The sequence below is a fragment of the Macaca nemestrina genome, chromosome 4 (genome assembly GCF_043159975.1).
Source record: "Macaca nemestrina isolate mMacNem1 chromosome 4, mMacNem.hap1, whole genome shotgun sequence".
Taxonomy (NCBI): Eukaryota; Metazoa; Chordata; class Mammalia; order Primates; family Cercopithecidae; genus Macaca; species Macaca nemestrina.
The window spans coordinates 42444889-42469964 of NC_092128.1; the positions used below are offsets into that span (position 1 = coordinate 42444889).

Here is a 25076-nt window from a genome sequence, read left to right on the forward strand (position 1 = left end):
GGAGCACCCAGATTCATAAAGCAAGTCCTTAGAGACTTACAAAGAGACTTAGACTCCCATACAATAATAATGGGAGACTTCAACACTCCGCTGTCAACATTAGACAGATCAACGAGACAGAAAGTTAACAAGGATATCCAGGAATTGAACTCATCTCTGCAGCAAGCAGACCTAATAGACATCTATAGAACTCTCCACCCCAAATCAACAGAATATACATTCTTTTCAGCACCACATCGTACTTACTCCAAAATTGACCACGTAATTGGAAGTAAAGCACTCCTCAGCAAATGCACAAGAACAGAAATTATAACAAACTGTCTCTCAGACCACAGTGCAATCAAACTAGAACTCAGGACTAAGAAACTCAATCAAAACCGCTCAACTACATGGAAACTGAACAACCTGCTCCTGAATGACTACTGGGTACATAACGAAATGAAGGCAGAAATAAAGATGTTCTTTGAAACCAATGAGAACAAAGATACAACATACCAGAATCTCTGGGACACATTCAAAGCAGTGTGTAGAGGGAAATTTATAGCACTAAATGCCCACAAGAGAAAGCTGGAAAGATCTAAAATTGACACTCTAACATCGCAATTAAAAGAACTAGAGAAGCAAGAGCAAACACATTCGAAAGCTAGCAGAAGGCTAGAAATAACTAAGATCAGAGCAGAACTGAAGGAGATAGAGACACAAAAAACTCTCCAAAAAATCAATGAATGCAGGAGTTGGTTTTTTGAAAAGATCAACAAAATTGACAGACCACTAGCAAGACTAATAAAGAAGAAAAGAGAGAAGAATCAAATCGACGCAATTAAAAATGATAAAGGGGATATCACCACCGACCCCACAGAAATACAAACTACCATCAGAGAATACTATAAACACCTCTATGCAAATAAACTGGAAAATCTAGAAGAAATGGATAATTTCCTGGACACTTACACTCTTCCAAGACTAAACCAGGAAGAAGTTGAATCCCTGAATAGACCAATAGCAGGCTCTGAAATTGAGGCAATAATTAATAGCCTACCAACCAAAAAAAGTCCAGGACCAGATGGATTCACAGCTGAATTCTACCAGAGGTACAAGGAGGAGTTGGTACCATTCCTTCTGAAACTATTCCAATCAATAGAAAAAGAGGGAATCCTCCCTAACTCATTTTATGAGGCCAACATCATCCTGATACCAAAGCCTGGCAGAGACACAACAAAAAAAGAGAATTTTAGACCAATATCCCTGATGAACATCGATGCAAAAATCCTCAATAAAATACTGGCAAACCGGATTCAGCAACACATCAAAAAGCTTATCCACCATGATCAAGTGGGCTTCATCCCTGGGATGCAAGGCTGGTTCAACATTCGCAAATCAATAAACATAATCCAGCATATAAACAGAACCAAAGACAAGAACCACATGATTATCTCAATTGATGCAGAAAAGGCTTTTGACAAAATTCAACAGCCCTTCATGCTAAAAACGCTCAATAAATTCGGTATTGATGGAACGTACCTCAAAATAATAAGAGCTATTTATGACAAACCCACAGCCAATATCATACTGAATGGGCAAAAACTGGAAAAATTCCCTTTGAAAACTGGCACAAGACAGGGATGCCCTCTCTCACCACTCCTATTCAACATAGTGTTGGAAGTTCTGGCTAGGGCAATTAGGCAAGAGAAAGAAATCAAGGGTATTCAGTTAGGAAAAGAAGAAGTCAAACTGTCCCTGTTTGCAGATGACATGATTGTATATTTAGAAAACCCCATTGTCTCAGCCCAAAATCTCCTTAAGCTGATAAGCAACTTCAGCAAAGTCTCAGGATACAAAATTAATGTGCAAAAATCAGAAGCATTCTTATACACCAGTAACAGACAAACAGAGAGCCAAATCAGGAATGAACTTCCATTCACAATTGCTTCAAAGAGAATCAAATACCTAGGAATCCAACTTACAAGGGATGTAAAGGACCTCTTCAAGGAGAACTACAAACCACTGCTCAGTGAAATAAAAGAGGACACAAACAAATGGAAGAACATACCATGCTCATGGATAGGAAGAATCAATATCGTGAAAATGGCCATACTGCCCAAGGTAATTTATAGATTCAATGCCATCCCCATCAAGCTACCAATGAATTTCTTCACAGAATTGGAAAAAACTGCTTTAAAGTTCATATGGAACCAAAAAAGAGCCCGCATCTCCAAGACAATCCTAAGTCAAAAGAACAAAGCTGGAGGCATCACGCTACCTGACTTCAAACTATACTACAAGGCTACAGTAACCAAAACAGCATGGTACTGGTACCAAAACAGAGATATAGACCAATGGAACAGAACAGAGTCCTCAGAAATAATACCACACATCTACAGCCATCTGATCTTTGACAAACCTGAGAGAAACAAGAAATGGGGAAAGGATTCCCTATTTAATAAATGGTGCTGGGAAAATTGGCTAGCCATAAGTAGAAAGCTGAAACTGGATCCTTTCCTTACTCCTTATACGAAAATTAATTCAAGATGGATTAGAGACTTAAATGTTAGACCTAATACCATAAAAATCCTAGAGGAAAACCTAGGTAATACCATTCAGGACATAGGCATGGGCAAGGACTTCATGTCTAAAACACCAAAAGCAACGGCAGCAAAAGCCAAAATTGACAAATGGGATCTCATTAAACTAAAGAGCTTCTGCACAGCAAAAGAAACTACCATCAGAGTGAACAGGCAACCTACAGAATGGGAGAAAATTTTTGCAATCTACTCATCTGACAAAGGGCTAATATCCAGAACCTACAAAGAACTCCAACAAATTTACAAGAAAAAAACAAACAACCCCATCAAAAAGTGGGCAAAGGATATGAACAGACATTTCTCAAAAGAAGACATTCATACAGCCAACAGACACATGAAAAAATGCTCATCATCACTGGCCATCAGAGAAATGCAAATCAAAACCACAATGAGATACCATCTCACACCAGTTAGAATGGCGATCATTAAAAAGTCAGGAAACAACAGGTGCTGGAGAGGATGTGGAGAAATAGGAACACTTTTACACTGTTGGTGGGATTGTAAACTAGTTCAACCATTATGGAAAACAGTATGGCGATTCCTCAAGGATCTAGAACTAGATGTACCATATGACCCAGCCATCCCATTACTGGGTATATACCCAAAGGATTATAAATTATGCTGCTATAAAGACACATGCACTCGTATGTTTATTGCAGCACTATTCACAATAGCAAAGACTTGGAATCAACCCAAATGTCCATCAGTGACAGATTGGATTAAGAAAATGTGGCACATATACACCATGGAATACTATGCAGCCATCAAAAAGGATGAGTTTGTGTCCTTTGTAGGGACATGGATGCAGCTGGAAACCATCATTCTTAGCAATCTATCACAAGAACAGAAAACCAAACACCGCATGTTCTCACTCATAGGTGGGAACTGAACAATGAGATCACTTGGACTCAGGAGGGGGAACATCACACACAGGGGCCTGTCATGGGGAGGGGGGAGGGGGAAGGGATTGCATTGGGAGTTATACCTGATGTAAATGACAAGTTGATGGGTGCAGCACAGCAACATGGCACAAGTATACATATGTAACAAACCTGCACGTTATGCACATGTACCCTACAACTTAAAGTATAATAATAATAAATAAATTAAAAAAAAAAAAAAAAAAAAAAAAAAAAAAAAAGAATCTGACCTTTGGATTTCTCAGGCCCCAGACAAAAGAAAGTGTGTCTCTCAAAGCAAAAGTTTGACTGCCTTCCTAAGAAGATATCGTTCAATCATCCAGGTATTTTTTATCCACTGCTACAGACTCAACATTCCTCCTCGCTGATTTTAATTTTAAAAATTATTTATTCTAGCTCATTTCTAAATGCAAAAAAGAAAAAAAAAATTGTACAAGTTAAAAAGAGATCCCAAGAGTAGAATTTCTGAAAATAATTACAAACGTATTTCCTTAAGTTTAACAAGCATGGAGGGTAAGTAAATACATTCCATTTGCCCTTGGGAATTATAGCTTTTAAAAGAGTCTAGTGAATTATTAGATACATTTCTAAGCCCACTGCTAAATCTTTTTTTTCCTTATCCACCATCTTCCTCCACATGTTATTCTTCAAAGTCAATTCTGGACAAACTGGAGTCAAAATCATGAAAGAGTTATTACTTTTATTGCATTTCTAATCTAATTGAGGATTTTGGGGGCATAGTTTTGTTGGGGACCAGGGGCTACAGGTGGGAAATTAACCGTATTCCTCCATGATAAAGTCCCTGGCAGCAGATAGGCATACCTCACAACAATCACATCAAGAAGTATAGACTAGTTTTGAAAAGTTAACCTATAGAGCTTCAAGTATAACCTGAGTTAAATCCTGAAATTATATTTTTTTCTTTCTTTTGATTCCAAACATTATGTGGTATAAAATATACACATAGGTAACAAATATAACATAAAAAAATGTTCCATTCTACTGCATTTCTTGTAGAAGAGCACACATCACTAGTCACTATAAAGCTACCTATACAGAAGATAAAAGTGGTGTGTTCAAAAAATATCCAAAATACATGTGAGCCCTGAGGAAAAAAAAACAATTCCTGACCATCAACTGTCTGAGACAATATAAAAGTAATACTGTCAAACATTATTTTTTTGTATTTTGTTTTTCTTATGGGTTTATTTTGTAAAAAAAAATAATAATAATTCTTCAAGCAACCCATTACATAATAATGTTAGTAACAAATGGTAACCCACAGAATAAAACAAGAATCTATGAGTCCATACGGGCATAAAGAAATAAACTAACGAATGGGGGAAAATGAAAAGCCCTTCATCATAGAATTCCAATTAATAAATGTAAAAGGAGTGACTGAATTAGAAAATCACGTTGGGTGACCACCACAGTAATTCTTGCAAGCAAAAATCATCAAGGAAGGCTAAAGTTGGTGGGCAGAAGAATAAAACAACAGGATATTTACATGGTTTGTAAGTATCTTTCCAGGTGACACTTAATTACTAAAGAATAGTAATTTTACACTGAGGAAATCTGCCATACACCACCTTTATCAAATGACCAAAGTTATCAACAGTAATAAGAAAAACGGAAAAACTGACATCGTGTGCTCCCTGAGAGTACATACTGAGAACACACCACTTCTGTGACACTCTTGCTAAAAATTCACAAGCTGAATCTAATTATCAGGAAACAAATAAACTAAACTTGAGGGACGGTCTACAAAATAACAAGTCTGTACTCTTCAAAAGACTTAGTGTCATGAAAAATAAACAATGCTGAGAAACTGTTCCAAATTAAGCAAGACCAGAGACATTACAACAAAATTCAGTGTGATTCTGGTTTAGATCCTGAACCCGGGGGGTGGAGGGGAAGGTGCATTAGTGATGTAATCTGTTTTTTTTTTTTTTGAGACGGAGTCTCGCTCTGTCGCCCAGGCTGGAGTGCAGTGGTATGAGCTCAGCTCACTGCAAGCTCTGCCTCCTGGGTTCATGCCATTCTCCTGCCTCAGCCTCCGGAGTAGCTGGGACTACAGGCGCCCGCCACCACGCTCATCTAATTTTTTGTATTTTTAGTAGAGACTGGGTTTCACCATGTTAGCCAGGATAGTGTCGATCTCCTGACCTCGTGATGTGCCCACCTCGGCCTCCCAAAGTGTTGGGATTACAGGCGTGAGCCACCGCGTCCGGCCAGATAATTGTACTGTAGTTTTGTAAGAGAATGCCCTTAATACAGTCAAGTATTTAAAGACTGGGGGAAAAAATTCCTTCTCTACTCTGAGGCTGGGTGGTTTCTCCTATATTTTTTCTAACTTTAAAGTTCAGCTCTTTGTACTTAGTCCTTCAATCTGCCCAGGATTGATTTTTGTGTCTTACGTGTGATGGGGCTCTATTTCTTTTTTATTACACTGTTATATGGATAAATAAAACATTCTAGTACTATTTGCTAAAGTATATTTCTTTTCCTCACTGGACCAAAAAAAAAAAAAAAAAAAAAAGATCTTACATATTTAGTCCTATTTAAACAATATAAATTATTTCTTTATCAGAGATATTAAAAAAACACATCTTATAGTTTAGTAAATTCCAACAACCCTTCTGATAAGTATCCAAAGAAGTTAGCAGTCATCATTCAAGTAGTAATTGTAAGAATGTGACTCCCTCAAGAAAGTCCTAAATATTCAATAATATTAGCAGGCAGCAAGAAATGATGCTATTCTAGAGTTTAATAGAGGCTTTGGTTAACACTACAAAAATATCAATGTAAGTAATGTGAAAGCAATTTAATTTTCTAATCCTCCTCACCAACTGACTTTAAAGACTTTCCATGGCCAGTGTGGTGGCTCACGCCTGTAATTCCAGCACTCTGGGAGGCCAAGGTGGGCAGATCGCCTGAATTCAAGGGTTGAAGACCAGCCTGGTCAACAGGGAGAAACCCTGTCTCTACTGAAAATACAAAAATTGGCCAGGTGTGGTACTGGGCACCTGTAATCCCAGCTACTCGTGAGGCTGAGGCAGGAGAATCACTTGAACCTGGGAGGATCCAGTGAGCCGAGATCACACTGCACTCCAGCCTGGGCGATGGAGCAAGACTGTCTCAAAAAAAAAAAAAAAAAAAAAAAAAAAAAAGGCAGGGTACAGTGGCTCACGCCTATAATCCCAGCACTTTGGGAGGCCGAGGCAAGTGGATCACCTGAGGTCAGGAGTTCAAGACCAGCCTGGCCAACATGGTGAAACCCCATCTCTACTAAAATACAAAAATTAGCTGGGCACGGTGGCAGGTGCCTGTAATCCCAGCTACTCAGGAGGCTGAGGCAGGAGACCTGCTTGAACCCGGGAGGCAGAGGCTGCAGTGAGCTGAGATCGTGCTGTTGCACTCCAGCCTGGGCAACATAGTGAGACTCCCTCTCAAAAAAAAAAAAAAATTCTAGTAGGCATTGCTGCAGTTCACAGTGAGCCATCATCCCCTTAAAATCAAGTTAAATAATTTTGGATTAAATAGAGGATTCTAATTACTTGAGTTCTGATTAATCAAAATGTAATCATATCTACTGTTGTTTGTTTACAATTATTTGAACCAACTCATGATTTTGGAAACTCAAGAATAAACTGCTCTAGTTTAGACTTTATAATAAAGCAAGATAAATGAGTACTTTTTTGATATGTCATCTATGGTTAAACGTATTTACCTTAATTTACTTTAAAAAAATTGGCCAACTTTCCAGGCCCTCTGCTTTCAAAATCCTCAAAGTTTAGCACTGATTTAGTCTGGGAAGGAAAAAAAAAAAAAAAATCAGAGCGGGAGAAACTGCCTATATACTGCCATATCTGAGTGCTTAAAATGGTACCTGGCAAATAGCAGACCCTCAAATATTAGCTGAATAAATAAACATTTAACCTCCCTCCAAGGCAGAATCTGTTTCCTCTGCCCCATACTCTGTAATCAGTAGTTACTGATTACAGGCTGAATAAATCTATAAGCACAAATAAATTCCCATTTATTCAAAATGGTCAGGGAATGTAGTCTTTCAATGAAATGAACATTTTGAGAGTTACCACTAATGCAATTCTGTAGATTGGGGTCCCCAACCCCCAGGCCACAGACAGGTCCCAGTCTGGGGCCTGTTAGGAACGGGGTCACACAGCAGGAGGTGCAGTGGGCAAGCAAGCATTACCACCTGCACTCTGCTTCCTGTCAGATCAGCGGCAGCATGAGATTCTCATAGGAACGCACACCTTAGTATGAACTGTGTATGCGAGGGATCTAGTTTGTGTGCTCCTTATGAGAATCTAATTAATGCCTGATGATCTGAGGTGGAAGAGTTTCATCCCGAAACATTCCCCCATCCATCCATCCCCACCTCACTAGCCCCTGTGGAAAAACTGTCTTCCATGAAACGGGACCCCCGGTGCCAAAAAGGCTGGAGACTGCTACTGTAGATAGATTGTTAATTTTCAATAATTTACATTCAGAAATCACAAAAACTTATCCCAATAAAAAGAGACAGTTTAGTGTAATGGTTTATAGTATGGTCTCTGGAGCCAGACTGACCAGGCTGGATTTCTAATCTCTACTAGTCATTAGCTATGTGACCTTGGGTGAATAAATAATATTAGCTATTATTATTAGCAGCAATAGCAGTAGATAAGAAGTATGTCTGCATTAGCATAGTCCCAGTATTTTCTTTCTTTTTTTTTTGTTTGAGATGGAGTTTCACTCTGTCGCCAGGCTGGAGAGCAGTGGCACGATCTCTGCTCACTGCAACCTCTGCCTCCTGGGTTCAAGTGATTCTCCTGCCTCAGCCTCCTGAGTAGCCGGGATTACAGGCGCATGCCACACGCCCGGCTAATTTTTGTATTTTTAGCAGAGATGGGGTTTCACCATGTTGGTCAGGCTGGTCTCAAACTCCTGACCTCATGATCCACCAGCCTCAGCCTCCCAAAGTGTTGGGATTACAGGTGTGAGCCACCGCGCCTGGCCAATATTCTTAAATGTAGACCTGGAGTACAGACATTTTCAAGTGATTATATCTTAGTTTCTTTGTGCCCTACAGTGTTCAAGGGTGGCTTATGCCTATGTATTACTGTGCTGTCTGCAGTGCGTTCACTTGCCATACATCAACATCATTTCTTCTTATCTGGGATGTCACCCTTCCCCCTCCACTTGACCCTGCTCACCTCAAACACCAGTAATAGCAACACAGGAGAGAAAGATGGTGGCAATGTGCAGTTAAGATGTGGGGCTTTACGTAAGTAAAGGCAAATGATCTGTAGCCAAGATTTTGTTTTTATTTTAACTTCTGCAAACCTCAGTTTTCAAAGGTAAAAACTAAGGGAGATCACATGCATCATTATTTCTCAACTCTTATACCTCAGGCCCTAATAAAATACAATATTATCTATGATTATTCTGATATAGCTGATATTACCCTTAATTTATGAAAGAGAAAACAGAAATCCAGAATTAAGTTCTGAATGAAGTCTCTGGATGAAGTCCTCAGCTTTTTACATAGCCGCCTCCCAATACAGCATAAAGTCTTCTATGACGATTCTTTGTGAGTTACAAAATAAATCTCTAGGTAATCCATTTCCATTGCTTCCATCATCACCACACAGTAACTCTCAAATCTACACACCTATCGTAACCTCACTCAAGATAAAGATCTTATCCTTTTTCTAACTATAATTTATCTATTAGAGATCTCCATCAAAATGCCTCAAAGATACCTTGAACTTCTCTTCTCATTCAAATGTATTGCCTTCTGTTCCTGATAAAATTATTGCCACTACTTAGAAATCATTCCACACTTCTCTCCTACAGTCAGTCACATGATCAGTAAGTATCTGTCTCAAGTCCATTCCCCTTTTATTTGATTCCATTCCATTTTATTCGGACCCAGGCACTTTGTTCCTGGATTGTTATAAAGCTGTCCTGCCTCTGGCCTCATCTTTCTCCAAAATTCATTTTCCACCTTGCCACCAGACTGGTATTTTTCAATGTAAATTCTGATGTTTCCTCCCTGTCAAGATCACTCAATGGTTCCCCAATGCCAACAAGATTAAGTTCAAAGTCTTTAGCATGATATATAAGGTTCTTCTAAGGCTGTAAAATATTAACTGTTAACAGCATAAGCTCTTAAATAACATTAAGCAGGGATTCAGACTACAGCTCCACTGCTTACTACTTGCATGACCTTAAGCAAACTAAATTCAGTTTCCTCACTAGCAGTAAATGAGATAATACACTTAGAAAAGTGCTTGGCACAGAGTAAGCACTCAAATAATAGCTATTACCTTTGTAATCTTTCTGCCACTTTCTAGCTCCTACAACCTATCCATTCTTTGTCATCCCACATATACACAGAACTGGAGCCTTATCACTCCATTAGGTCTCTCAAACAAGAACTTTTGTCTTTCCTGTCACCATATAACTTCATATACACGATTTGGCCATCTTTTATTTACTGTAGTGAAGCTGCACACAGCAGCAGAATATCTTAAACTTTGCAAAGCATCAGAAGAAAAGGTCATACAGAAAGGAAAACTCTAAGATCAAATTATACGATTAAAAACTTCTTGGTACATTATTTAGTACAGCAATCATTAGCAAATACCTTTGATAACTAGCTAGTACCATTAAGACTTGTGGTTTAAGGCCTAAAATTAAGGCTCAATATTACGTGTGCCTTGACACTTTGGGAAAACAGGGAGAACCTTGAATGGCCTAACTGCAAGTTCTCTTCACTCTGCTCCCACAGACAAGGTCCCCTAGACAAACAATCTTTTATCACAGGGAACAGACACAGTTCCTTCTTATCCCTGAGTAGCAAGCTTCGGGTCCCTGCCAGCCCTTGGAATTATCAAACAATGAATGGATCATGCCCTGAGAACCAGGGATCACTCCACCCTCTTGATACTTACTAAAAGTCTGTCTCCTACAGCCTGACTGTTCTTCACTCTGTTCCCAACCAAGCACAACTCCCATGCGGGCCTGCATGGTGTGCTGTCTCCTCTCTCCTGGGCTGCTGAGTATTCGTGATTAATAAACTGCTGTCAATCTCATCTGTCCAGTGTCAGGTTTTGTATGTTCTGTCAACCCCCCAATTCCAGGGCAAGAACCCCTCCAGCAATGGAGTGAAGAGGAGGCCATTAAAACAAGATCTCACTTACCAGTGAAGCCTGAATTTAAGATATGTAATTGGGGACATACCAAGGCACACAGGAAGCAAGGAATTCAGATACTTAAAAACATGTTTTAAGCAAGCAAATAAGGTGACATATAGTCTAAACATTAGAAGAGAACACAAGATTCTCCACAAATCATATTAATTTTTTTTCAGACATAAATTTACAAGTGTGGTTATTTAGTTTCCTATCAGCCAATGGATGTGAAGGGAGGAGAGAAGTGGTTGACACACAACAACATTTTAACAAAGGAAGATCCGAGCCAAACTGACAAAGGCAGCAGAAAACAAAGTTCCTTCTGAGGAACGAAAACATTACAAACTGAGCCCTGAAATGCAGGAGCCAGTCAAACCTCTTGAGTGCTTTAAACTTCTAAGCAACTGAATTTTTATTGAAGAATGCAAGTTTACATCAATAAACACCTCAGATGAAAACAATGATCAGAACTTTGAGTTATACACTTTGGGAGGCTGGGATGGGAGGATCACTTGAGGCCATCCTGGTCAACATGGTAAGATCCTGTCTCTACAAAAAATGAGAAAAAAATAAATAAAAAATTAGCCAGGCACGGTGGTGAGCACCATGGGAGCAACTTGGGAGCCTGAGATAGGAGAATCACTTGAACCTGGGAGGTCAAGGATACGGTGAGCTGTGATTGTGCCACTACACTCCAGCCTGGATGACAGAGCAAGACCCTGTCTCAAAAACAAAAAACAAAAAAAATCCCTCCAATTTACTGCAAATCTACTGAGACTTTGGAAGTGATCAAGTAACTGGGAAAGATTTTGTGGATACTGCTAGCGGAGTAAAAGAAAATGAATTAGAAGCTCTTACATCAGTTTTAGGCAATCTTCTTTCACTCGTTCTACTCTTCAACCTGGAGAGAACTCCTTGTTAGTATACAAATTGGGAAGATAAAATTAATTTATTACATAGTGACAAATGGTCTTTGATGGAGCAAATTAGAAGACCTAAAATTGCCATCTTCAAAAATGAACACTTTGCCATTTGGTAGTTTATGATTCCATTCAACCTTCTTTGGAATCCCTACAAGACTGAAGAAAGTGAACAGAATTCAGTCGTAAACAGTTCAGGCAAGGGAAAAAAAAAAAAAAAAAGAAGGATATTCATCTTTCAAAACCAGTTGTTGTTGATTCCACTTTTTTTTTTTTTTTTTTTTTTTTGGAACGGCGTCTTGCTCTATTGCCCAGGCTGGAGTATACTGGCACCATCCCTGCTTACTGCAACCTCCACCTCCTGGGCTCAAGTGATTCTCCCACCTCAGCTCCTGAGTAGCTGGGATTACAGGTGAGCACCACCATAACCGGCTAATTTTTGTATTTTTAGTAGAGACAGGGTTTCTCCATGGTGGCTAGGATGATCTCGAACTCCTGACCTCAAGTGATCCACCCACCTCGGCCTCCCAAAGTGCTGGGATTACAGGCATGAGCCACCGTGCCCAGCCTGATTCTACTATTCTTAGAGAGAATTCCCCAGTCCCTTCTCTTAGGAGAGAAAGGAAAGAATGCTATTTTCTCCATCAAGTAAAAGCACAGTTCATTTTGATAAACCCCACAGTAAACTGTCTTCTGCTTTCCACCATGCACTACTTTCTTTTTGTCAAGTGTCAGCAGATGTCGCTTAGGATCAGAAGTGTCTCTGACTGCAGTGAAAAACGCCTTGTGCTGATGCTTGGACACTGCTTGTCATACATCGTACTTGACGTGCTGCTGGCAAAGACAGAGACGTTGATGCCCTCAGATTGTATACAACATGCCGACATCTTGAATCTAAAAAGAAAAATCAGCTTCTCCACGTTCTTTCTAGTATGATCAAGAGGCCAGATAAAGAGCCAAGGCAAGTGATACTAACTGGTGTTATGACATTCACACATCATGTCGGGCCAACACATGCAGAAGCCGAACATTTACCACAGTGATGGGAAGAGGTGAGTCACAAAGACCCAGAAAGGACACTACTTGTAGCTAAATCCTATGGAGTAGTGGTGCCTTACTTTCCTCAGGAAGTTCCTCACACCCTAGTCCTCCTTAAATGGAAGGTAAGGCATATTTGGTATGAGAAGCTGTGATCAAAAGCCTTGGTATCATTACGGGATACCCTGATGAACCAGGCAAGTATCAGCAGGTTTTTGAATTGTTGCCTTTGGCCTTGAGTGACACCTCAGAAAAAGCAGTGAGTGCAAAAACATCTAGTACTTCTAATGGCCTATAATACTTGGAATATGGAATTTGGAAATGTACAATCTTACACCTACACTGCTGAAAAACTTATCAGGGAAAGAGAACAAAGGGAAGGAGGGCTGGATGAACACAAGCTTCACATGTATCTTTCTGCCTTGCAATCCTTGACTGTGTCACTCTTTGCATTAATGGTACAGAATGTACCTTTCTCAAGCAAAGACAAGCTCCATGGTGAAGTGCCACAGGGGAAGTGACTGGGTTCCCTCAGCCTATGATGGCCCTTCAAGATGTGTTTATTATTGGAAGTCATAAGCAATTGGTAGTGCTACCTCAGTTTTATAATTACCACCTAGAACATGAGGGTACAACACAAGAGTTTACCGTGGGTTGTCATTCATTACCACAATTTACAGAAATTGATGGCAAAATTAAAGTTACTTCACCTGCCTATGTCCATGAATTCTCCAGATCGTTCTGCTGCCTTTGCTGAACATTTGGCAACATGTTTTCAAACACTAAGGTAAAACTTGAGTTCCAGGAGATTTAAAAACTGTCTGAAGAAAACAATTCCTTAACAAGAAATGGAGTCCTCACCAAAGCAGCTATAAAAATGGTAAACTGATAAAAATTTTAAAAAATGTTTTTAAACCTTAAGCAACTGAAAAAATAAAGATGAAAGTATAAAAAGCAGACAATGTATGTGCATGGGAGCACACAGACATACATGTACACAAATACACAGCACCAAAACAAAAAACGAAAAACAAAAAAACCCAACAACAACAAAAAAGCCCCAAAACAGCCATCTAGAGGCATTAAATTTAGAGGCAAAGGACCCTGCACTCTCCTGCAGTCCAAAGGTACACTACTATGGGAAATATCTGTACTAAAAATGACTCACTGTTTAGCTTAAATTCAAATTTACTGACGCATCAGTATTTTATTAGAGAATCCTACCTACAGCCCCTATAATTTCCACATGGTATGGGCCGCCATGATCACGGAAGGAGATAGTACGGTAGGAATTTTTCAGATATGAATGGCGGTCAGACTCACCTGGAAAGCTTGGAAAAAATACAGATTCCTACCCTCTATTCTAGACCCAGTGAATCTACTTCCAGAGAATGGGAACCTAGAAATCTATGTTTTAGAAAATCTCTCCAGGTGATTCTGAAGGGTGACCAGATACCGCACCCATGTCCTATAAGGGCCTTTAGATGTAAAATTTGTCTAGTCTAGTCTCCTTGTGAAATGAATTATAGGTTTTACTTGATTCTCAAGAAAATGAAACACCAAAAACGGTCACTACTTTAGACACTGGTAGTAAAATTAAAGGAGCTATTATGCACTTTTCCACTTCAACTAAAAGAATTATTTGAGGTTGTTTTCCACAACTCTCTAAAAAATGGCTGTCTTTTGAGAATTAGAGGTAAAAAAGGAGACAAAACCTACTTTTTTGAACTCTATGACATTTAAATAGTTTATGACCAAGTGATCACTATTGCATGTCTGTGTTTCAGGTGAATTTATTTTAATACAGGTAAACTTAAGAGTGGTAATTTGTTTTAGTAAGTTTTCCTCAAAATTTTTTTTCCTTTATAATTATCATTTTGATTGGTAATTAAAAACAGGGCCCACAGCACTTAACCTAAAACTGGGTCATCTACAGAACTCAACATTGATTCTTCTTTAAATATGTTTTTACCATTTATTTAAAATATGAAGAAACCCATGAATCCAAAGTAGGCATTATCATCAACTAAAAGAGAATAAGTTATGTAAACTATTCTTTATCTTACGTTTTCAATTTCCTTTTCCCTTCTGAATCATTTCCCTTGTACACCCTAGAATGTTCTCTTACAAAAAAAGTATTCTTAAAATGAAATAGCAGGAAAAAACAAAGTAGTAATACATATTTTTCTCTTTTGTTTCACTACTAATTTTTTTAAGAATAATTTATACTTACTGTCTCCACTCATCCTTTAGTCGACATTTATTGAGCCCCTAATACAGTGATACAGTGAAACTTAACCCTAGTTGCACATTCAGATCACCTCGGAAGCTTTAAAACAACAACAACAAAATAAACAAAAAAAAAAAAAAAAAAAGGAATTACGGATACTCCAGGCCTCACCCACAAGAGGAGCCTGTGCGTTCATTTTGTTTATAAACTCTCCAGTTGATTCTAATGTGCAGCCAGAGTTGAAAATCACTGATTTAATACATGCTAGGCACTCTACTGGAATTACCAAGATGATGAAGACATAAGGCCCGGCTCTGAAGAACACAGGAAATAAGGACAGTGGGTAAATCTATTAAAATTGGTAAATGCTATAACAAAGATAAGTACACATTGCTAAGGGAGCAGAGATAGGTCAGGATACAAAAGAAGAGGAGAAAGACCTTGAGTCTGGTTATCCAAAGATGAGTAGTTTAGAATGCAAACAAGACTGAAAGGCCATTTCTGGAAAAGGGAAAATACATACTTTTTATTACAGACTCCAGTTATCTGGCTTATGTTTCTCCACTCCTTGCTCCAAACACTAGTAAAATTATTCTCTTGAAGGCCACTAATCCCTAGTCCACCACTTAAATAGCCTTAACTGCACCAGTTTCCTGTCTGTACAATGAAGATAATAACAAGGTTATTCTGACAATTAATAGAGAGAATACATGTTAAAGTGCCGGGCATAAAGTAGGTGTAATTTGTTTCTCATTCCTTTCTCTTAAATCCAAAGGCTTTTTTCAATCTCATACCCCTAATCTCTGCAACTGCTCCTTCTTGAAATTCTCTTCACATTCTGTGACCTGAGCACCTACTCTGTGCTAGCTAGCTATCAATAGGTAACACTTCGACTTCAAGGGTTTCTCCTCCCCTTTAGGTCTCTCTCCACTTCTTATTCCTCAAATCAAAGTATTAAGTATATGCTTCCTGCCCTCTCCTCTTTCCTAAGTCTAAGCTTTTTGTCCTAAAGGGCTTATCCCATCTCGCTTTAACCCACAAAAAGGATTCTCAAATCTCTATATAATCTCTGGAGGTGACCTCTTTTCCAAGCTGTTTCTCTGTCTCCCGTATCTGCTAGGCATTTTCACATAAACAAACTAGCATTTCAAACTCAGTACAACCAAAACTAAATTCACCATTATTTCTCCCAGCTGGGTATCCTCTTTCCCGTGTTCTCCAGTTGTTACTAGTGGTACCAATTCCCAGTCATCCAGACTTCAATGTTAACAGTTTTATCTGACTCATGCCTTTCCCCTATATTCATTTACCAAGTCTTGTTGATTCCAACTCTAAAATCTATTAGCAATCTTTTTTGCCTCCATTTCCTGTGGGATGACTTTAAACCAGGTCCTAAAGTCCACTTAAGCCAGGTTCTCAACTGTTCTTACTAGCTCTAATCTATCTAGACCCATGGGTCTCAACCAGGGGTGAATTTGTCCACCAGGAGACATTTTGGATTGGTAAGCCTTGGTGGTGGTAGTGGCATATCACATGGGCCAAGGATGTTGCTAAACATCCTACAATGCACAGGACGTCTACTCGCCCAACAATATCTGGCCCAAACTGTCAACAGTGCTGAGGTGGAAAAACCCTGACAGTGAGCTGTTAAACAGCACAATTCACCTTTGCATCTCTTATTCTAAAAGTACCGAAGATAGAGTAGACACTCAACTATTTAACTGAATTCTTTTCACACAAAACTCACTGCCTGCTCATTCCCACTTTCCTGTTATTTTTCCCTATGTTGTGCTCTCTGGTATGAGTTTGACCCCAACTGATGTTTACCATGCCCCTAAGCAGAAGTAGTTTTTCTATCTTCTAAATTTTTAGACCCAATTTAGTATGTATCTTATATATGTCCAATTCACCTTTGAATCTACAGTTTTGCATTGCATTGTATCCACCTTCCAGGTGATCACTACACTTTAGTGAATTTAAAACTTAATCTATGCTGTCATTATTGCTATTCACAAATATTCCAATTCGCCTCTTCTTCCCTGACCTTTCTGAAATTAGGTTTATACATGTAACTTGCTTTAGCTAATTGAAATCTGAGGAGAAGTGACGTGAGCTCCTTCCAGCTACTCAGAAGGCTGAGGCAGGAGAATCACTTGAACCCAGGAGGCGGAGGTAGCAGTGAGCCGAGATTGTGCCACTGCACTCAAGCCTAGGTGACAGAGCAAGACTCTGTCTCAAAAAAAAAAAAAAAAAAGTGTGCAATTCATTCCATTTCCTTCCCACCTCTGCAGTGACTGAGAAAAAAGTTTAGATGGAAGCTCTCTAACCAACTGGAAAGCTAAATTACTTCCCTGAGCAGGGCTCTCTGTTGACCCACACTAGATGTACATCGAATGAATGAGATGCAGTACAAAGCTCCCACATTCAACACTCTTGTGCTGAGATTTTAGGACGTTTGTTACTCAACTATATCCTTGCCTATCCTGATTCACAATCAATATAAGATGCCTAACTTTATGTACCACTAAAAAAGGAAAAATGCTACCAATGAAATATTACAAGCCATTGATTGAACAATGCAGCCTGATTTCAGAGATCTTAAAATCTAAAAAAGTATCAGTACTGAAATCAGCGAAATATGGTATATTTGGTAAATGAATGAAGATGGAGGTAAACAATTTCAAAAGTCATTTTCAGTAGAAACACTGTGAATTAGAATGCATAAGAAAAGTTCTCAGCCATTAGATGCATAGTGAGACATGTAAATATGTCATAAGAGCAAAAATGTAAAAACTATACTTAATTCTCAAAATAAAATTTATGAAATACTCCTTTTTTGACAACAGCCATCGGTATGTTTATGGAACCTGTTAGAAGAGTGGTTTTCAGAAGACAAAGACCCCATTTTCTTTGATATGCATGAATCTCTTATTACAAATTAGTGCTATAATAACTTTAACAAATTTTTGCTTCAGGTGACTGATTAGGCTTTTAGGTCATAGCTTGGAACCACAGGTCAAGTTTAGCCATTATGCTTTTCAACCTTAAAAATATTTTAAATTCTCTAAGTGTTTTCATATCTGTATTCTCACACTAACGTGCAATTATTCTATCCAACTACTCATGCAAAAATGGCTCCCAAATGCACTGAAAATTTACTACAAATTTACTTTAATGTGTAAAGTCTGAAAAACTCCACTAATGTTATAGCTGCTGTCAAGTTCTTGTCTGCAACAGAAATTTTTGTATTTTATTGGTGAAATAACATAATTTATCTATAGAATGGAATTAGAAACGAATATTGTCTACATTAATAGCTTTCTGCTTGAGTTTACTTTCTCATTAATAAGAACTTTTTTTTTTTTTAAATATTTTTTGAGATGGAGTCTTGCTCTATTGCCCAGGCTGGAATGCAGTGGTGCGATCACCGCTCACTGCAACCTCCGCCTCCCTGGTTCAAGTGATTCTCCTGCCTCAGCCTCCTGAGTAGCTTGAACTACAGGTGCACAACACCATGCCCAGCTAATTTTTTGTATTTTTAGTAGAGACAGGGTTTCACCATGTTGGTCAGGCTGGTCTCAAACTCCTGACCTCAGGTGATCCACCCGCCTCAGCCTTCCAAAGTGCTGGGGGTATAGGTGTGAGCCACAGCGCCCAGCCAATAAGAGCATTTCTAATTTTACATTAATATTATGAAATACAATGGCAGCTTCTATTGTTTTTACATACACAAAATTTCTGAAGCCAGTCACTAAGGGAGAAGTATACAAACTACAGATAGAGCCATGCTATTCAGCACATGTAGAGTAATGAGAGATGCTAAAGATGACATTATTCTGCACTTAGGAATTCCAATGGAAAAGGGAAAAAAAGTAAGCAAATAACTATTATGCAAAATTGTATTTAATACTAACGATCTCTTGTAGAGTTCAGATGAGAGGCTAAAAAAGCTGTGTAATCTAAGCTAAATCTTAAGGGATGACTGAGATTTTCATGTTTCAAAAAAGGGGACAGACCTGGGAGCAGTGCCAATACTCAAAGTAGATGAAAAGTCATGAGCAGAGAAAAATAACTACAATTTATTGTGTGCTTACTACATGCCAAGCCCAATAGACTTACAACAACTTAATGAAGAAGGTAACTTACTACCACATTCTAACGTTTCAGAGCAAACTGAAGTTAAGATTAAATAATTTATCTGAGGTGCTGGAAATGGACCAGTGGCTGGGAGTGATGGCTCATGCCTACGCCTGTAATCCCAGCACTTTAGGAGGCCAAGGCAGGCAGATCACCTGAGCTCAGGAGTTCCAGACCAGCCTGGGCAACATGGTGAAACCCCATCTCTACTAAAAACACAAAAATTAGCCAGGCACACAGGCATGTGCCTGTAGTCCCAGCTACTCAGGAGGCTAAGACAGGAGGACAGGAGAATTGCTTGGGCCTGGGAGACGGAGGTTGCAGTGAGCTGAGATTGTGCCACTGCACTCCAGCCTGGGTGACAGAATGAGAATCTGTCTCAAAAAAAAAAAAAAAAAGAGAGAGAGAGAGAGAAATGAACTAGTATGCAGTTCTCTGAAGTCTCTCTAAATTCACAGCACGATTAAGTAACAATATATATTGAAAATGTCAGAACTATTTAGGTTAAAACGGAATACAAGGCCATGAATACCATTTTTTAAGAGCTGGACTTCCTTGTAAAGGCAATGGAGGATCCAGGCACTAAAATTTTGAGAGTAGATAAATGACACAATAAAGCATGGCTTAGATACAGGAAACAGGAGGAATTAGTCTAGAAACTTTATAGTAAAAGCCTAACAGTGGCAAATACAACAGAAGGGAAAGAATGGATATGATACATTTTTCTTGACTTTACTTCTTAACTGTTGGCACAGAACAAGTATAATCAAGTTGCATTCTGTTTGTACAGTGAAATTTTGTTACCAAACATTATTTAATAATCAGGTCAATGAAGAGATAATAAACCAAGTATTAATATAAATGAATTGACTTTTCAAGCAAGAAATAAGTTATTTGTATAATACATTTTGATGATGGAAGTGACAACTTTTACCAGTTGATTGTAAGGTACGGGGCCAAAAAAAGTTAGAATAAAGCTGAAATTAAAAACCAGGATGACTGGAATAATGGGAATAAAGATATAAAGAGAAAAATTATCAAGAGAGATAGATTATATCCCCCTTTGTGTGAGAGGAAAGAAGAAGGGAGTTCATACATTTACTTCTAGGCAAGCTCCATTTGTACGTACCTAATTAACCATCTCCAGTGAACATGACTAGCAGATAAAAATCTGACCAGTAATCTGGAAAGAAGTTAGTGCTACAGCTATGTACCTGGGAGACATCTGCAAAGATGTAAAAGTTGAAGCTATGGGATAGATTATTGTAATCACTGAAGTAAAGGGTTACAGGAAGAAAAAAGATCCTTTCCCATCAGTAACTAAGTGTATTCCTTCTGGAACTTGAATCTCTCATCCAGAGAGAGGTTTCGGAATGGGTCTTTTCAATTGAGTCTTACACAACTATTTCATATAATTTCAAATTCACAAAAATGCTTTACTGTACAATACAGCTGACCCAGGAATGAAAATGAACTGTTTTGGGTCTAGGGTTTCTGTAACTATGTAAAAAAGTCTATGGAACACACTATACAAGTTAAGAGCTTTAAAGAACTTCATTGTGGTCTTCAGCTAAATTTATTTCCCATTCACCCAGTGGCCAAAGGAGAAAAGGTTATTAAATTTCATAGTGATAGCCTCAAAAAGCAATTGTGTATGACTTTAAAAAACAAAACTATTATTCTAGATTAATTTCTAAAATGCTTCCTACCAGTAGCATAACACATTTAAATGTGTTAATAATAAGCTTTATTCTAAAATGATCAAGACAAAAATTTAGAACTTAACACTACTTGTTTGGTATTACTTTTTAAAAAAGGGCCAGGAATCATGGCTCATGCCTGTAATGCCAGCACTTTAGGAGGCCCAAGTGGGAGGACTGCTTGAGCCGGAGTTTGAGATCAGCCTGGACAACATCGTGAGACCTTGTCTCTATAAAAAATTTTTTTTAAATTAGCTGGGTGTGGTGGCACGCCTGCATGTACTCCCAGCTACTTGGGGAGACTGAGGTGAGAGGACTGCTTGAGCCCAGGAAGTTGAGGTTGCAGTGAGGCATGATCACCACTGCACTCTAGCCTGGGTGACAGAGTGAGACCCTGTCTAAAAAAGAAAAAAGGAAGAACCAACGTTTCTCCTTTTTCAAAATAAGCTGTCAACAAATTAAAAATGAAGAGACAAAACCAGAAGAGGTTTTTATCAATTTTGTTTAAGAAAGCATAATGTCAGCTGGGCACGGTGGCTCACACCTGTAATCCCAGCACTTTGGGAGGCCGAGGGAGGTGGATCACCTGAGGTCAGGAGTTCAAGACCAGCCTGGACAACATAGTGAAACCCCGCCTCTACTAAAAATACAAAAATTAGCTGGGCATGGTAGCACGTGCCTGTAATCCCAGCTACTCAGCAGGCTGAGTCAGGAGAATCGCTTGAGCCCAGGAGGCACAGGTTGCAGTGAGCCGAGATTGCACCACTGCACTCCAGGCTGGGCAACAGAGGGGGACTCTGTCTCAAAAAAAAAAAAAAGAAGAGAGCATAATGTAACAAGACCTTCATCTTGACTGTCCTTGGGTGAACTACTTAAAGCTTTTGAACCTCACTCTACTCATCTGTGAAATGGAAATAGAACAACTACCTCTTACAACAACAAATTAAGTAATGAATGGATCTAACTGAGCCAAGCATATATAAAGTACAGTACTAGATACATCTTAACAGCTTCCCTTCCTCAGATTTGCAATCTAGAATGGAAATCTCAAAAACTTAAAAGTATTCAAAACTTAGTATTTTTTTTTTAGAGATGAGGTCTCGCTTTGTTGCCCAGGCTGGTCTACAACTCCTGGGCTCAAGCAATCCTCCATACCTTGGCATCCAGAGTAGCTGGCATTACAGGTGCAAACCACCGTGCCCAGCTTGACAGCTTATTTTTGAAAATTACCAATAAGGCGTAGAAAGAGTAATATCAAAATATCACTTTTAAGTCCTCTCTGTTTTCTGATCCCATACTGGACACATCCTCCTGCCCCAAAATGAAAACAACCTTTAGATATCTCAATTGACAAGAACGTTAAAATTTCACTTAACTGGTTACTTGAATTTAACCTAAAAGTTTTCTCAGTTTTTAAATTAGTAAATATAGTGATGAAATTTATATGCAAAATATCTACATAATATTCTTAAAAAACACCAAAAATCAAATTAGAATTTTCATTCATTTAACCATAAAACATTTTGCTACTAGGCGGCGCAGGCTTTAAGACATAGAACCTCCTCATTCCTCTTTATGAAGCTTAGTGCCCTGAGAGTGCCGGATAATAAGGCATCTTGTTATCTCATTTTTAAAAAACTTTTTAATTTTAGGCCTTTACAACACATGGCAGGTCTTATTAACTCCCACACTGAGTATTCTCTCTTCAGCTAGATTTCTAGCCACTTGAGCTACTAATCACCACTTAAGAATGGTAGAATAAAAACACGACAATCTCTTTTTAAGCTTTTTAGCACGACTCAATTTTAAATATGCGTTTGTGCACTCCTGTACATTTTCAGTCACCTACTTAGGGTTATTTACCAAGATTATACATTCAATACTGTATAGCAACTTTTGTGGATACAGGGATCTGCCTACTGGGTCTGTGGGTTATGGAGACGTTGCTCGCCCCCATTTTGTTGTTGTATTATCACTTTCACCAAACAACACAAGAGAAAGACAGATTTCCGAAAATAAAGATGAGGCTGACTTCTGACCATTCACATTGGGAATGGGACAGAACCTTCTATTTCGGTGCAAGAACACAGCATATAAAAACACCTAGAGCAGAGGGTCCCAAATGAAAATATTCTTAGACTTACACGAGGATTTCTTAAACACCACAACGTACCTAAATGTACCTGTATTTTCCTCCATTGGCTGTACTGCTTTGAAATTTAAAAATGGAGCACTCTTTAACGAAGAGTGGACATTTCCAACCCTACAACTAACTCACTCGTATGTTCTGTCAGTTAGTTCTAAGTTTGAGAAACGTCAGTGTCCTTTCCGAGAAACAGTCAAAATTAGCAGGGTTCTCCCCTATCCCACCACCCTCAGGAATGGGACGTTCACGAAAGCCAAACGAAAGGGGCGAATTAAGAGAGCAGCAGTTCAATGAATTATTCCATTGCTCCTTTTAAATATCTGAGAACTTAAGTAGTTCATCTGGTTCCATTGCTGTCACAGCATCTGACATACAGTAAAAGGAGTAGAACAATTTCCCCTCTCGGAAGAAGTCCTAGCAGGAAGGTGACGTGACACCAAATCGACCCCCGGGGAGAATGCTGACAACGTGGGCAGAAAACAACTATGGGGAGGGGGTCGTCTTTTTGTGAGCAACTCCGCTGCCTCCCGGGGAACATGGGAGCTGCAAAGCTTACTGCTAGAGCCACGAAACGAAAGAGAGAGGGAGAGAGAGAGGCCTCCATAGGGAAAGGGAAAAAAAAGGGATAAACCATAGAGAATCAGAAAAGGAAGCGTTCTGTTTTGGGGAGGGGGAAGTAGAAGGGAGAAGTGAAGGTCTGCTTCCTAAGCGATTTTTCCCTTCCCTCTCACCCGCCGCTACACTCACAGGCCAGGCCGCCGCGCTGGGCACTGCCCTTGGGCCGCTCCCAGGCACGGACGCAGACCCCTTTGCGTCCCCGGTCTCCGGCCCCCGGCGCAGGCTCCAAGGCCGGATAGCAGGAGAGAGTCCCGGGCAGCCGCCGCCCTCCCCCGCGCCCGCGCCCCCGCCCGCCGTCGCCCGGCTCCCGCTTCCTATTTTCGGAGTACACACCCTACAAGGAGCGGAGCGAGCAGGCCTGGCAAAGACCTGCCCCCGCGCGGGGCCTCGGGTGACGGACAGGGGCAGGCACTCGGCGCAGCAAGGATGGGGGAAGAAGGGCAGACGAGGGCACCGCCAGCTGCGAGCCAATGCCCATCCCCCGCGACCAGACTCCGGGCCCACCCGCCCGGGCTGAGCCGGCTCCCGACGGCCGGCGCCGCCACCCCCACGACTCTTACCTTCTCTTCATCAGACAACTGCTCCTCCAGATCCGCCATCTTCCTTCTGGCGACAAACCGCGGCGGCGGCGGCGGCAGCGGCCACCTGACTTCCCCGCTTCCGTGCGGTCCTCAGCGCCGCGCGCCCCCGCTAAGGGAGGGGCCCGCCGCTCAGGTCGCCGCGCACGCGCCCCGAGAGCCCCGCCTCCCTCGACCCGGCCCTCGGGGACTGAGCGCGGCTGTGCGCGTGCGCGGGTGCCTGGTGGCCGGGCGGGGGACGTTGTCTCCCAAGGCCGCCTGCAGCAGGCTTGCTAGCATCGTGAGTGTAACGTTCTCTCCCCACAGTGACCATATGGGCTCAGTCTGCGATGAGTACATTCTGAGCCCTTCGTTATGTTTCTATCAAGTCTTGAACTCTGCCAGCTAAAATCTGAAAAGGTGGACAAATAGAAGCTTTTTAAACATTGTTTTTAAAAAAATATTAAATAGCCGGGCGCGGTGGCTCAAGCCTGTAATCCCAGCACTTTGGGAGGCCGAGACGGGCGGATCACGAGGTCAGGAGATCGAGACCATCCTGGCTGACACGGTGAAACCCCGTCTCTACTAAAAAATACAAAAAAACTAGCCGGGCGAGGTGGCGGGCGCCTGTAGTCCCAGCTACTCGGGAGGCTGAGGCAGGAGAATGGCGTGAACCCGGGAGGCGGAGCTTGCAGTGAGCCAAGATCACGCCACTGCACTCTAGCCTGGGCGGCAGAGCGAGACTCTGTCTCAAAAAAAAACCAAAAAACAAAAAACAAAACAACAAACAAACAAAAAAAAATTAAATAGTCGGCTTTCATTAAAATACACACACACGACCCGCTCCATAATTGAAAGATTGCTCTTTATATATTCCTTTATTCATCCAACAAATATTTTCTGGTCCTTTAACGGGGTGCGGGGCACTGTGTTAGTCTCTGGGGCTATAGTGTTGAGGGGGAAAAAAACAAGCTAGACACGCCTGTTCATAGCACCACAATTCGCAATTACAGAGAAATGGAACCA

At 40.2% G+C, this 25076-nt stretch overlaps 1 protein-coding gene across 1 annotated transcript in view; it reads right to left on the bottom strand.

The window, feature by feature from the left end:
• The window catches only part of LOC105475615 (capping actin protein of muscle Z-line subunit alpha 2), a 61577-nt gene extending 37380 nt beyond the window's left edge, over nucleotides 1–24197 (bottom strand). Inside the window, exon 1 of the mRNA XM_011731040.2 lies at nucleotides 24054–24197. Coding sequence (XP_011729342.1) covers nucleotides 24054–24092 — 39 coding nt within the window. The 5' untranslated portion in view covers nucleotides 24093–24197. The remainder of the gene's footprint in view (nucleotides 1–24053) is intronic.
• Between the last annotated feature and the right edge of the window lie 879 nt (nucleotides 24198–25076).